The following is a 13,930-nucleotide window of genomic DNA, read 5'->3' as shown; positions in this document are numbered from 1 at the left end:
GACCTTAATGCGACCATTAGACCCACAATAGCATGAGGAAGTCATGTCCTCGGCATACTTCCCCCAGCACCACCCCCCAGGCCCCAAACAGCCGTTCCCAGACACTAAATATAAGACTCAAGCCATACATGGCCGTGGGAGAGCCTGGGAGGCCCTTGACCTTTGAGGCAGTCCCCAGGGACTGTGGTTAGGATGTGTCTCAGCTGGCCTTGCTTCAAGTCGGAGCCCCAAGAGAGGGGTCTGGACCACAGCCAAAACAGAGTCCCCATCAGCACCCCTCCCCAGATGCCTCCCCTTGCACCAGCCCCCTTCTCCATACAGAGTTTGTTGAGGAGGTATTTGGGGGCAGATATCCTCAGCGTAGTGGTTATGAATCGGGCTGCTAACCTCAAGGTCGGCAGTTCGAAACTACCAGCGGTTCCGTGGGAGAAAGATGAGGCTTTCTGCTCCTGTAAAGATTTGCAGCCTCGGAAACCCTGTGCAGGGTCACTATGGGTCAGAACCGACTCCACGGTACTTAACGACAACAACAAATTCTCTAGGAGGGACTGTGATGAGCAGGGAAGCACTGAGGGGACATCAGTACACTGCCCACCCCGAGGTGGACAAACCAAGGTCCAACGAAGGCCTGGACCTGCAGAGTTCCTCTCACGGGCCCTGGGCTCACCCTGTGTTGGGCGGGCATGCCATCACATGGCTGACCCTTAAGTCCCGTGATTCAGTCTTGTGTCTGGGAGAAAGCCTCCATTCCTGAGGCTGTGGGCAGCCCTTAGAAGGGGCCCAGATTTCACCCCTCCAACCCAGTCCCTGGGGGCAGTGGGGAGCGCTCCTGGGGCCTCAGAGATGCCCTGCTTCTTGCAACGTCGCGGTGTGGCCACACTCAACCCACCCCTAGCTCTGCAGGCAGGTCCGCGTTCCATCTGCGGGAGGCTAGGAGCTTCCTCGTGGTGTTGGGCAGTCTGATCTGTTGACCTAGTCTTCCAGCAGAGGGTACCAGGCTTCAGGGTCCACATGGGCATGGAGAAGCTATCCCAGTCTAATGGAGTTGCTATAGTGATTGCATAGTGATTTCTCGCTGTAAGAGCACAGTGAGGAAACCAGTTGCTGTAGAGGGCTCCTCAGCGTTTGCAGGGAATAAGTTTCAGAAGTGCACCACCAGGCTTTTCTGCCAAGGCCTCTGGTGGACTCGCAACGTTAGGGGGAGCAGCTGAACATGTTCACCGTTGGTACCGCTCAGGAACGGGAGGAGCCCGTGGAAAGTAGCCCCAGCAGGCATCGGAAGCATGATTAAGCCCTGCTTGCTAGATGAACAAACTGAGGCAAAAGAAATCAAGCTTCCCTTGCCCTGGGGGCTAATGGTTTTGCTCTGTCTCTGCTAATCCCGCAGTTCAGCAAGATGTCGGTGAAGGAAGGCGCCCAGCGCCGATGGACGGCACTCAAGGAGAAACTAGGGCCGCAAGACTCGGACCCCACGGAAGCCAACCTGGAGAATGCCGACCCCGAGCTGTGCATCCGGCTGCTGCAGATGCCTTCAGTGGTCAACTACTCCGGCCTGCGCAAGCGCCTGGAGAGCAGCGACGGCAGCTGGATGGTGCAGTTCCTGGAGCAGAGCGGCCTGGACCTGCTGTTGGAGGCGCTGGCGCGGCTGTCGGGCCGCGGGGTGGCGCGCATCGCCAACGCGCTACTGCAACTCACGTGCGTCAGCTGCGTGCGTGCCGTCATGAACTCACAACAGGGCTTGCAGTACATCCTCAGCAACCAGGGCTACGTGCGCCAGCTCTCCCAGGGTGAGCGAGCGGGTGGCCCGCAGGCCTGACCTCAGTTCACAGTCAAGGAAGACTAGCTGGAGGAGGCCTGGTCTTCCCCCAGCCTCCTCTCCACACTGTGGATGGGTCAAAATCACAAGTCCACTCTGGGTCACCCCGTCCTTTAGAACTGTCGACTCCTGCCCGTGTCCAGCACAATCCTCCTCTGGCTCTGAGTGTCACTCTGCCACCTCCTCTAGGAAGCCTCCCCAGACTGTGCCCAGAGTCCCTGGTATCCCGAGCCCTCGGGAGAGACCTATGAGGTCTCAGGACTGGCCAGGAGGGTGGCTGATGATGGGTGGGCAGGGTAGGCAGGAGATCTATCTGGAGGCTGCCTCTTCCTGGTCTCAGGGGTCAGATACATGTCCTCGCAGCTCAAACATGGATTGTCTTTCGGCAGAGTCCTTTGTGATTTGCTCTCAGCAGGACCAGTCAGGACACCCCCAGAACTGTCGAGGTTCAGGGAGTGAGTGGGAGGCAGGCCTGTGAGATGAGGTGGCAGTGGTGAATTTGAGAAAACACATGCACTTGTGCCAAGGGACAGGCTCTGGCTCACATAGATCATGCCCAAACTAGCCACAGGGAAGGGCTGAGCCAGCCGCTGTGGGAGGGGGCCTCAGAACTGAGGGCAGCCCTTACATGTCTAGATCCCTGGAGTGGACAGTGGTGGTGCATATCGCCCCCTGGTGTCCGCCTATCAGATTGACGGGTGGGGTGTTCAGACCAGGAGGAAGCTGCAGGGAGAGGGTAGCAGCTACCAGAGGCTCCTGCTCCCCACAGCTCTGGACACATCCAATGTGATGGTCAAGAAGCAGGTGTTTGAACTACTGGCAGCCCTGTGCATCTACTCCCCTGAGGGCCATGCCCTGACCCTGGACGCCCTGGACCACTACAAGGTGAGTGCTGTGGAGGAGAGGCGAGACGGCGGGCTGGGGGTGCGGGCTGACCCTGAAGTCCCCCCCGCAGGCAGTGTGCAACCAGCAGTACCGCTTCAGTGTCCTCATGAGCGAGCTCGCCGACAGTGATAACATCCCCTATGTGGTCACCCTGCTCAGCGTGGTCAATGCCCTCATCCTCGGGCCTGAGGACCTCCGAACCCGCAGTCAGCTTCGCAATGAGTTCATTGGTAACTGCCTGCCAGCTGGTGCCCACCCTTCAAGCCCTTCCCAAGTGCCCTTGGTGCTGAAAGTCCACACCTGCCCTCTGGCCACATCCTCCAGGGAGAAGTTCTTGTTAATGTGCCCTGGAGTCTGTTCCGACTCATAGCGACCCTGTACACAGGGTTACCAAGGCTGTAAATCTTTATGGGAGTAGAAAGCCTCATCTTTCTCCCGGGGAACAACTGGTAGTTTCGAACTGCTGATCATGAGATCAGCAGCCCAATTTGTAACCACTGCACTACCAGAGCTCCTTCCAGGGAGAAGAGAACATAGCAGAACCTGTCTACCCCACCCTGTACCCCACCTGCTCCTCCTGGTGAGACTCAGGATGTATGTCCTACAGGGCCCTCAGTGAGGAGGCTGGCTAGGCAGCCTGAGTCACCAGTGACTGAGACTGCCGAGTGCCACCTTGAGGTGGGGACCTATGTCAGGTGTCTACTCATGTCTGTCCCACCCCAGGCTCAGTGCTCTGTGGGATAGAGTGGGAGGGTCAGTCCAGGAACCACCTCCTGCCCACTGACCACCATCCTCCCCAGGGCTGCAGCTGCTGGACGTCCTGACCAAACTGCGGTGAGTTCTTGAAGTCCGGCCCTGCCCATGCCCACCTGCTGCTCCTGAACCCTGCCCATCTTTACCTTGGTCAGCAAATCCCCAGGAACGGGAATGAGGCCTCTGGGAGGACCTGCAGACCCTACGGCTCACTGTCCCTAGGGCAGGTGGACAGGCCTTCGGGGAAGAACAGGATGCCTGTTAAAGGCCGATTTCAGATACAATCAGTTTTCTTAAGTCTCAGTATACCCCAAGTGATGCATGGGGTCATACTTATACCAAAAAAAAAAAAAAAAATCCACCGATGATCTGAAATTTGCATTTATTTGGGTACCCTGTATTTTTATTGCTAACTCTGGAGCCCACCCACCACCCAAGGGTCACTGAGGCTCCCATGGACCTCGAGAAGGGGAGTACTGCTCCGCTGAGGCTCAGCTTCGAGGTCGGATTGCCGGTGCTGCTCCTCTGGGAGGTGGGAGAGTCACAAAAATCAAATGCCAAATGCGATTGGGTGCCCTGTGGTCACGGGGCGGTGAAACAGCCAGCAAGACCTGTCCATCATCTCAGCTAGCCCAATGAGCTGAATCAGTCCCAAGTTAGTAGCCAGCGGGGCTAGGGCCCCTACCATCTATCAGGTGGTTGAGAAACTGTCCCCTGCCTCAGTCCAGGATGGGCTGCTCTCAGCCTGTGACCCCGCCCCGTCTCAGGCCTTAGAGGTTCTCCCATGTGCTAGCTATGTCTCTGCCCTGTGTTCTGAACACGAGCCTGGCCAGAGCTCAGGCTGGTCAGCCCCGGACCCAGCCAGCGTCCCTCCGAGCAGAGACCACAGGGTGGATCCTCACTGAGGGAGGGACCTGAGTGGGGAGCGGGGCCTCGACTCAGCTGCCAGGTCCTCGGCTTCAGGGACATCGAGGACGCCGACCTGTTGATCCAGCTGGAGGCCTTTGAGGAGGCCAAAGCCGAGGATGAAGAGGAACTGCTCCGGGTGTGCGGTGGGGTGAACATGAGCAGCCATCATGAGGTCTTTGCCTCCCTGTTCCACAAGGTGAGCCTGGGAGAGGTCACCCTGAGGGTCAGGAATGGCCGACCCCCACCAGACAGACCAACAGTGGTAGTTCTGGGGCTACACTTCCGGGAGCAACAAAGGGTGGGGGCTGGGAAGGGAGGCCGGGGAGGGGACACACACGACTGGTCTTGGCTGTCCCCAGGACAGGAGAGTTCCAATGACCAGAGGTAGTCACACTGGCTGAGGGCCAAATGTCCCCAGGGTGCTCAGGACAGCTGAGAAGCCAGGAGGCTAGTTCAGGTCCTCTCCGGGGCCATCTCATTCACGGAGTCAGTGGCTCTCAGGAGGGGCCTTTCTGCCCCCCAGGGCATGTGTGTCATCACCTGATGGCATTTTAGATAGTCACAAGTGGGCAGAGCTGCTCCTGGCATCACACGGGTGGGGCCTGGGGATGCTGCTGACCCCCACCGCCAACACACACACACACACACACACACACACACACATGAATGGGATGCCCCAAACTCCCTCCTTCAGGCAGAATGATGTGCCCCAGGTGTGCATAAACCCTGCTTCTCCTGCTCTGAGCTTCCTTATCCCCAGGGCTCTCGTGAGGTGAAGTGGGGGGAGACACCCAGCAATGTGTGTCCTAATATGTGCCCCCGCGGCCCTCCCAGGTCAGCTGCTCGCCTGCGTCTGCCCAACTGCTGTCGGTGCTGCAGGGCCTCTTGTACCTGGAACCCACCCGCCGCTCCAGCCAGCTGCTCTGGGAGGCTCTGGAGAGCCTGGTCAATCGCGCGGTGCTCCTGGCGAGCGACGGTGAGTGGGCGGGGCCTCCGGACATAGGGCGGAGTCTCGCTGAGGACAGGTTGTACAGCGGGGTCTCCTCTCTGCGAGAGGCTTCAGACCCAGCGGGGAACAGCAGACTGCGGGCCGCCAGGACTTTTGGCTGCCCCGCCCTCCCTCCTGACGCAGCTGGCTGTCCACAGCCCAGGAGTGCACCCTGGAGGAGGTGGTGGAACGACTCCTGTCCACCAAAGGGCGGCCCCGGCCTCGCCCCCTGGACCGGGCCCACAAAGGAATCCAAGCCGACCTGGGACTGCATCGGAAGGGCAGCCCTCCTCAGAATTTGAGTGGCCCAAAGGCGGGCCTAGAGGGAGAGAGGCCAGCAGTGACCCCCGCCTGCCTTCAGGATGCCAAGGCGTCAAACACGAGTGGAGACGAAGCTCTGCAGCAGACCACCCCAGAGCTTCGGACACCCACCCCACCGCCACCCCCTCCACCGCCGCCGCCACCTCTGCCGGGCCAGGGGTTCGCAACTCCCACGCCACCACCCCCACCCCCCCCTTTGCCCGGGACTGCAGCTCCCCCTCCGCCCCCCCCACCACTGCCCCCGCCCCCTCCTCCACCCCCATTACCTGGCTTCAGTGGATTCCCCCCACCACCGCCCCCACTACCTGGTTTCAATGTGGGCCCCCCTCCACCGCCCCCACTGCCCCAGGGTTTGGGGTGTCCCCCTCCACCCCCGCCCTTGCTGGGCACTCCCAGGCTTCCAGTGGAAGAAGTTATCGTAGCTCAGGTGGACAGCTGCCTGGGCTCTGACTACGTGCCCAGCCATCGGCGGGTAAACCCACCCACACTACGCATGAAGAAACTCAACTGGCAGAAGCTGCCGTCCAATGTCGTCCGAGGTGAGTGGCCAGAGCCTCAAGTCCACACGTGCTCCTCACCCCCACCCCAATTTGAACAAAAGGTTCCAGGTTGGGCTTAGGACCAGTAGCTCTGGGCTCTGCGCCTGTGTGCTCCGGGATCACCTCCAAGCCTCCTCTGTGTCGCCCCTTAGTGAAGACAGGGTGCAGAGGGAGCCTGGAGCTGCTCCATCGAGAAGGTGTTTCAGTGGTTGAGAGAGATGGGTCATCTGCAAGTCAGGACCCTGAACACACAGGCCACATGCACATAGGCTCCCTCCCAGCTCAGCATCAACCCAACAGCTTCCTTTTGCAGGCGGGCTTATTAGTAACCTGCTGGATACTCTTCTGGACAGGGCCCAGCAGGGCACCCGACAACCCTGGCCCCAGGCTGAGGGTGGTCTGATGGCGCTCTCTGCCCACAGAGCGCCAGTCCATGTGGGCATCGCTTGGCAGCCTGGGCACTGAGGAGGTGGAGCCCGACTTCTCCAGCATTGAACAGCTCTTCTCCTTCCCCGTGGCCAAGCCTAAGGAGCTGACAGCGGCTGCCCCCACCAGGAAGGAGCCCAAGGAGGTGGGCACCAGGCCAGGGTGGTCACTAGTCACCTGAGGCTGCTGCCCGCCCAGCAAGTGACACCTCTTCTTCTGGTGTTTCCAGATCACTTTTCTCGACTCCAAGAAAAGCCTTAACCTCAACATCTTCCTGAAGCAGTTTAAGTGGTGTGTGGAGACTACTGCAGCTGGTGTCCTGGAGTCCCTGCCCCTCCCCTGCCCTACCAGAGCCTTCCTCTGGGCTGCAGCAGTGCCCTCTGTAGGCCGCCTTTGGGAAGTGCATGTTCCATCTCCCAGCCCAGAGCATCTGGGTTCTGGCCCCGCCCTAAGCTACAAGCAGGCCCCACCCCCCTCCATACTGCACATTCTGAGCCCTGGCCTCGTCCTAAGCTCCTGGAGTAGCCTTGGAGGCCTGGCCCCCACACAGGGAGCTAAGTGTGTGGTCTAAGGGCTGCCTCCACTGGTGGCCAAGGCTCAAGCCCGCTCCATGCCCTCTCTTTGCCCTCAGCCCCAATGAGGAGATCACCGCCATGATCCACGCTGGAGATACCACCAAGTTCGATGTGGAAGTTCTCAAACAGCTCCTCAAACTCCTTCCAGAGAAGCATGAAGTGAGCGGGGGCTCCCCCTGCCCCTCTCACCCCCTGGGCCGTGCTTTGGGCCTTACTCAGAATCCTGGGGACCACTGGAGCTGGAGGGAGAAGGCGGGGTGGCTGGTGCTTCCTGAAGGAGCAGACACAGGGTGTTGGTGGAACCCCCAGCCATGGCCTCTTTCCCTGCAGACTGAAAACCTGCAGACATTCAAAGGGGAGCACACCAGGCTGGCTAATGCTGACCAGTTCTACCTGCTCCTGCTAGCCATCCCGTGGTGAGCCCAGCTGTGGAGAGGGACAGGGGCTTTGCAAGAGGTCCTCTGGTGACCCTGGGGGGGAAGGGGGTAAGTAGGGCACAGGCCCTGGCCCAGCGCCCACCCACTCTCAGACGGAAGGCTGCCCCACCTCCGCCTCTTCTGGGTGTGTGCCTGAGATGTCCTGCTGAGCTGCCCATGAGGAACATGTCCTCCGGAGCTGGGCCCCCATGCAGGCCAGGGCAGATGTGTGCAGGGACCCCTGAGCCCTGTTGTTGCCCCCCTCAGCTACCAGCTGCGGCTGGAATGTATGCTGCTGTGCGAGGAGACAGCTGTGGTGCTGGACATGATGCAGCCCAAAGCCCAGCTGGTGCTGGCCGCCTGCAGAAGTGAGTGTGTGGGGAAAGAGCAGGGGAGTGGGCTCTGGGCCCTGCTACCCTCACCATTCCTCATAGTCTCCCTGCTGGCTTTCTGAGGCCCACCCTTCTGAATGGGCGGGGACATCAGCAGGTCCCCCAGGAGTACGGCCTACACTGCCCAGCACCCCCACCATAGCCACAGCTGAGTACCACAGGACACCACAGCTTCCAGAACCTTCCCAGTGCAGATGGGGCAGCCGTCCCCTTGTGCTCTGGGGTTGTGATCAGGGTTCTGTGAAATCATTTACTCAGGGTGGTGGGTTTCCTCCCCCTGAGCCCCTGTCCACAGTCCCCGCCCTGCTCGAGTCACACCTGGGAACAGTGTCTGGAGGATGGGATGAAAGCGTTCCAGTAACAGGACCAGACACCCACTAAGGCCTCTAGGGCCTGGGGGCGCCAAGCCAGATGTCCTCCTCCCCCAGCCCTAACCAACCCTCTTCCCCCAGGCGTGCTTACCAGCCACCAGCTCCCAGTCTTCTGCCAGCTGATCCTCAAGATCGGGAACTTCCTCAACTATGTGAGTCGGAGCGGCGCCCACCACCCTGTACCTCCCTGCCGGCCGGCCCAGGGTCATGGGCTCATTCCCTGTCCTTCCACAGGGCAGCCACACAGGTGACGCCGACGGCTTCAAGATCAGCACGCTGCTGAAACTCACTGAGACCAAGGCTCACCAGAGCCGAGTGACCCTGCTGCACCACGTGCTGGAGGTGGGCGGAGCTGTGCAGAAGGGGCGGGGTCAGGAAGACTGCGGCACCGTACACTGGAAGTGGGCGGGGCTGTGCAGACGGTGCGGGGTCAGGAAGACTGCGGCTCCATGCACTGGAAGTGGGCGGGGCTGTGCAGAGGGGGCGGGGAGGCTGCATCCTCAGGGGCTGGAGGTAGGCGGGGCCGAGATCCATGTCTGTACTGGGGGACCCACAGGGCAGCAGACCACCTTGGAGAGCACCCCTGAAGAGCCCTCTTCGAGGTCCCTCCATCCCAGCCCCACCCTGCCTCTCCCCGTACGGTTGCCATCCCGGCGCAATACCCACGCCCCTCTGATGCTCTCCCAGGACACTCGGGTCTGACAACAGCTCCCAGCGAGGCCCAGAGAAGGGCTTTGAGGCCCACAGGGTAGATGGAGGTCAACTCGGGCACCCAAGGTCCCCTGTGGCCTCACTGGGCATATCTGTTCCAGGAGGTGGAACGGAGCCACCCTGATCTCCTGAATCTGCCCCAGGACCTAGAGCAGGTCTCCCAGGCTGCTGGGTAGGTACGGGACCTGCCCTAACAGCCCGGCAGCGCCGGGTGTCCCAGGGACGGGGAAGCAGGCTGTGTGGCCAGGCTGGGTCTCAGCGTTGCCGCCCCTCAACAGTGCACACCCGCTTTTCCTGTGGCGTGGGATAGATTTGGTGATCCTTGTAGCTTGTCCCATGAGACTTACTTGACACCGTGAGAGACTGAGGCTGGGCCTGACACACCCTCATGTCCCAGAATGGAAACAGCTCCAGAGGGCAGGGGTCTCCTTCCTAGGGTCACTCAGTCTTGAAGAGAGAGTTCTGGGGAGAGGCAGGCCCATCTGACCCCACAGTCTGCACCCCAGCATGGAAGCTTCTGAGTGTCACGCAGGGAGTGGCTACTGAACCTTGGTCGGTGGGGAGGGGTGCAGGCCTTTGGGGTCACCCCCACCAGCAGGCCTCTGATATACTTTCTGGAATCCTTGGACCCTCCACAAAACGTGGGAGATCCCAGCGCTGTCCCCAAGCCTGAGCAAGCCCACCCTCCGCTGCTGCCTTTCAGGATCAACCTGGAGGTCATCCGCTCGGAGGCCAGCACCAACCTGAAGAAGCTTGTGGAGACGGAGCGGAGGGTGTCGGCCTCCATCCCAGAAGTGCAGGACCAATACACTCAGCGCCTACAGGTAAGCTGAGGCGGGAAGCCTGGGGGGGAGGGAGGGAGCCAGGCACAGGCTTCCAGGGGTCAGGAAGTGCCCAGTGGGGTCAGGAAGATAGTCCCTGAGTCTTGGGGCCAGGGTGCCCTACATGTGCGTGACCTGGGTGCAGGGCTTCTGGCTGTGGCGCTGTTCTCCTCCCACAGAGGAGGAAACAGGAGGGGGGACAGGAGATGGGAAGGGGCACGCACGAGGGGGATCCAACTGCAAAGTCTCCTGGGAAGCTGGAGGTGCGTGCTGAGGGCCGCACAGGCCTGAGATTGTGCCATGCTCCCAGGCCAGCACTGCAGCCTCCCGAGCGCTGGGCGAGGTGTTCGAAGCCATTGATCAGAAGAAACTTGAACTGGCTGACTATCTGTGTGAGGATGCCCAGCAGCTGTCCCTGGAGGACACATTCAACACTATGAAGACTTTCCGGGACCTCTTCCTCCGTGCCCTGAAGGTGGGCCTGCAGGCTGTAGGGCAGGGCCTGATGGACTACGGGGGACTGCCCCATGTGGGTCCCAGAGCCCTCACCCCATCCTTTTCATTAGTCCCAGCTGAGCCTCCAACCCCTGTGCTCAGGCAGAAGTCACCCTTGGTACCCAGCCAGGAGAGGCCATCCTTGACCCTGCCCTCCTGCCCAGAGGGTCCACAGTTGCAGGGGAAGAGGGAGTGGTGGTACCAGGCTCCATCCGTGTCTGCCCCACCCTCACACCCCCAGGAGAATAAAGACCGGAAGGAGCAAGCCGCAAAAGCAGAGAGGAGGAAGAAGCAACTGGCAGAGGAGGAGGCTCAGAGGCCGAGGGGCGAGGACGGGAAGCCTGGTGAGTAGGGTAGGCAATAGGGAAGGACAGAGGGGGACACTGTGGGGTGGGGGATAGAGGCAGACACTGTGGGGGTGGGGTAGATACAGACACTGTGGGGGTGGGGGCAGAGAGGAGATCTCCCCTGGTGGGGGTCCTCTGCTCTGAGAGCCCACCCACTTCCCTCTGTCCCACATTCTCACACCACCCCCATGGCCCCATCTCCCCTGTTGCACACAGCATCAGCTGTACCCCTGGGAAGGGTCCTGCCTGGGGCCACAAGGCATGTTTTGGGGACCCCCTGAGGCGCACCCCTGAGGATCTAGGGCTTTCTCAGTCAGGAGGGGTGCCGGGCGACAGGAGGAGGTGTGTGTGATCGACGCCCTGCTGGCCGACATCAGGAAAGGTTTCCAGCTTCGGAAGACAGCCCGAGGCCGAGCGGATGTGGAGGGGGGCGGCAAGGTTACAGCAGACCCCCCCAGGACCTGGGAGCCTGGTGAGACTCTGACCTGTGTCCTCATCTCTATTGCTGCCATCTTTGCTGGACCAGCTCCACTTTCCTCCAGGGAGCCCTCCCTGACCCCAGGTCCTGAGATGGGGGGTCCTGTGTCTGGGGGCAGGGCTTTGTGTGCTGTGGTGGGGGGCAGAGAGGGGCTGCAGTTGTAGGAGACTTAGCAACTCCGATAGGGCCTCAGACACAGGGACATCCTGCTCTCCCTCACTGAGCACAGACTAGGATTTTGTGGCCAGTCCTGCCCTATAGGAAGGCCTGAAACCGCAGTTCCAAGGAGTCAGACTGGGCTGAGCAGCCTGGAGGAGGAGGCTCTGTGGGGATCCATCCTCCCTCCCATTCAGCAGAAGGGAGATGGAGAGGCTCCTGCCCTCCACAGACTCACCCCTCCATCCACAGTGGCCCCAAGTGAGCCCACCGGAGGCCCCAGCTGCCCCACCTCGCAGCCAGACATCACCTCTGCAGTGACCAGTGAGCCCCAGGACTTGGACCTCATGGATGCAGCCCTGCCCCACCCACAATCCCTGGGGGGCTCATCAGAGTCTAACAATCCTAGATGCTTGGAGCGGCAGTCTTCCTGGTACATGGATGCCAGTGAGCCACCAGCCACCGAGGACTCCCAGAGTCCTCAGCCCTCAGTGGGGGCCTGGCCGGTGGAGCTGGGGGACACTCGGGCCTTGAAGCCCCTCAAGTTCTCCTGTGACAAGCCCCCCAGCACCACAGTTTCAGGCCAAGGGACCTCGGACCCCACAGCTCCACAGGGTACCTACCAGGTCGAGGCTGACAGCACCAACTGTGGAGGGGACGAGGAGGACATGACCCCAGAGTCTGCTTTGGACACGTCGCTGGACAGGTCCTTCTCTGAGGACATGGTGACCGACTCCTCAGGGTCCGGCAGCTTGCCGAGGGCCCGGGCCCGGAGTGCCAAAGGGACTGGCCGGAGGAGGAGGAAACGCCTCTCAAGAAGTCAGGAAGGTAATAAGGGCTTCCTCTCCAAACAGGGGGGCTGGGTGGGCACACGACCCAGGCTGGCTCTGCCTCCCTTGCTGGCCATTAGCATCTGTCCCTGCCCTCATCGTGCTGAAGAGGGAGTTCTGCTACCAGCAGGGCCAACCTGGGGTGGGAGAGGGCAGCTACTGCCCAGCTGCCCCTAACACACTGACTCACGCCGAGAGTCACGGGGCAGCAGCTTGACCTCGGGAATCAGGTCCCTGGGCTTCAAGGGTGAGTTTCTGCCCAGTGGCCCCCGTGGCCCCTGCCACAACCACACGGCCTCACTCTGAGCCCAGGGCTACTCCAAGTGCCCATTGTTGAGTGTGTTTCTCTTGTTTGAAAGCAGAGGTTGACCTCGATTCTGACGATACTAAATCAGAACGGTTTTGTGTGCTGCAGTGAGGTATGTATGCAGCCTGACGCTCTGTGTGCTCTAACGGTGTTGACAAGGGGCAGTTGCCAGTCCCGTCTGGTCACTAACCCCAGCTTGCATCCGGCCTGCCAGGGCCAGTCTGCAGACCCCCCCGCTTCTCCCTCAGTGACTGGTGGTGGGACTTTCCTCCCCTTTCTGCCCCTCTCTGGAAAGGTCAGAGTAGTCCAGCCTCCTTGCTGACCTGGTGTCTTCTCAGAGCTGGAAGTGGGCCGGCAGGGGTCAGGGATCCCTGGGCGCTGAGGATATGGCAGCTGGTGGGAGAGGCTGAGGTTGCTCCTGCCGGGAGTGGTGTCTACAGCCTTAACCTTGGTTTGGCTAATTTGCTTCACTGATCTCTGCTTCCGGGAGTGCTCCCTGGTGCTGGGCCTGCAGATCTCCAGGGGGCAGATGAGGAACAGGGGTAGTCGTGAGGGCAACCGCTGCCAAGGATGAGCAAGTTACAGCCCCTCCTGTCGGTTTCGGTCAGACTTCCTGGGGACAGACCAGGCAGGACAGTGGGGGTCATTGGCGTGGGCCACAGATGCTCAGACAGCCCCCAGGAACTCCAATGGTAATGACACTCACTGTTGATGTGACCCTGGACTGCCGACTTCTGTTCAGAGGTGGACTCTCTGGTGTGAGAAGTTTCTAGAAAGTGCTGATATCTTCCTTGGGCTGGGTTTGGCCTTGCATTCCTGCTCCCCAGCTGCTTGTTAGGCAGTCTTGGGGTGGGGCATGTCCGTCCCTGCTGGGGAGAGAGATCTGTCCAGTGTCCCATCCCCCCACCCCACAGTCCATCCAACCCTCTTGCCCATTCCTCTTCCTGGTTGGGGCATTCTGGGGGACAGAGTCCAGGCCCCTGCCTTTTCCCTAATTGTAAAATTTGGAAACATTTCAAACCAGCTGGGATTTGACAGGTTCACAGGGAGCTCCACCTGCCCTCCACCCCAACCTACTGATTGTTAATGTCACCGTGTCTGCCTGTCCCTGCCTCCTCCCTTTGGCTGAAACATTTGCCTTGTAGATACCATGACGGTTCACCCTAAAATCTGTCATCAGGAGCTCCTAAGAACACGAGTCGGCTATTCACTGAAAGATTGGACGTTCAGTTCCACTTGGAGGCACTTGGAAGAAAGGCCTGGCAACCTCCTTCCAAAACATCAGCCATCGGAAACCCTGTGGACACAGTTCTACTCTGATCACATGGGAGCACCATGAGTGGAATCTAATTATGAAACATCATCCACTGAGAACCCTGTGGACACAGTTCTAC

The 13,930-nt window shown here is 60.4% G+C and overlaps 1 protein-coding gene across 1 annotated transcript in view; it reads left to right on the top strand.

The window, feature by feature from the left end:
- Positions 1-1,396: 1,396 nt before the first annotated feature.
- The window catches only part of INF2 (inverted formin, FH2 and WH2 domain containing), a 15,435-nt gene continuing 2,901 nt past the window's right edge, over positions 1,397-13,930 (top strand). Inside the window, exons 1-20 of the mRNA XM_006839489.1 lie at positions 1,397-1,787; positions 2,586-2,701; positions 2,772-2,931; positions 3,502-3,535; positions 4,418-4,559; positions 5,198-5,339; positions 5,510-6,211; positions 6,634-6,782; positions 6,867-6,928; positions 7,269-7,371; positions 7,543-7,628; positions 7,896-7,996; positions 8,473-8,543; positions 8,626-8,733; positions 9,204-9,274; positions 9,806-9,926; positions 10,234-10,398; positions 10,660-10,762; positions 11,079-11,237; positions 11,652-12,227. Of these exons, the coding sequence (XP_006839552.1) occupies positions 1,397-1,787; positions 2,586-2,701; positions 2,772-2,931; positions 3,502-3,535; positions 4,418-4,559; positions 5,198-5,339; positions 5,510-6,211; positions 6,634-6,782; positions 6,867-6,928; positions 7,269-7,371; positions 7,543-7,628; positions 7,896-7,996; positions 8,473-8,543; positions 8,626-8,733; positions 9,204-9,274; positions 9,806-9,926; positions 10,234-10,398; positions 10,660-10,762; positions 11,079-11,237; positions 11,652-12,227 (3,562 nt within the window). The remainder of the gene's footprint in view (positions 1,788-2,585; positions 2,702-2,771; positions 2,932-3,501; positions 3,536-4,417; positions 4,560-5,197; positions 5,340-5,509; positions 6,212-6,633; positions 6,783-6,866; positions 6,929-7,268; positions 7,372-7,542; positions 7,629-7,895; positions 7,997-8,472; positions 8,544-8,625; positions 8,734-9,203; positions 9,275-9,805; positions 9,927-10,233; positions 10,399-10,659; positions 10,763-11,078; positions 11,238-11,651; positions 12,228-13,930) is intronic.

This window comes from Chrysochloris asiatica, unplaced genomic scaffold (genome assembly GCF_000296735.1).
Source record: "Chrysochloris asiatica unplaced genomic scaffold, ChrAsi1.0 scaffold00025, whole genome shotgun sequence".
Taxonomy (NCBI): Eukaryota; Metazoa; Chordata; class Mammalia; order Afrosoricida; family Chrysochloridae; genus Chrysochloris; species Chrysochloris asiatica.
Note: the sequence above shows the minus strand (reverse complement) of the source record. Positions and strands in the feature narration are given on the sequence as shown.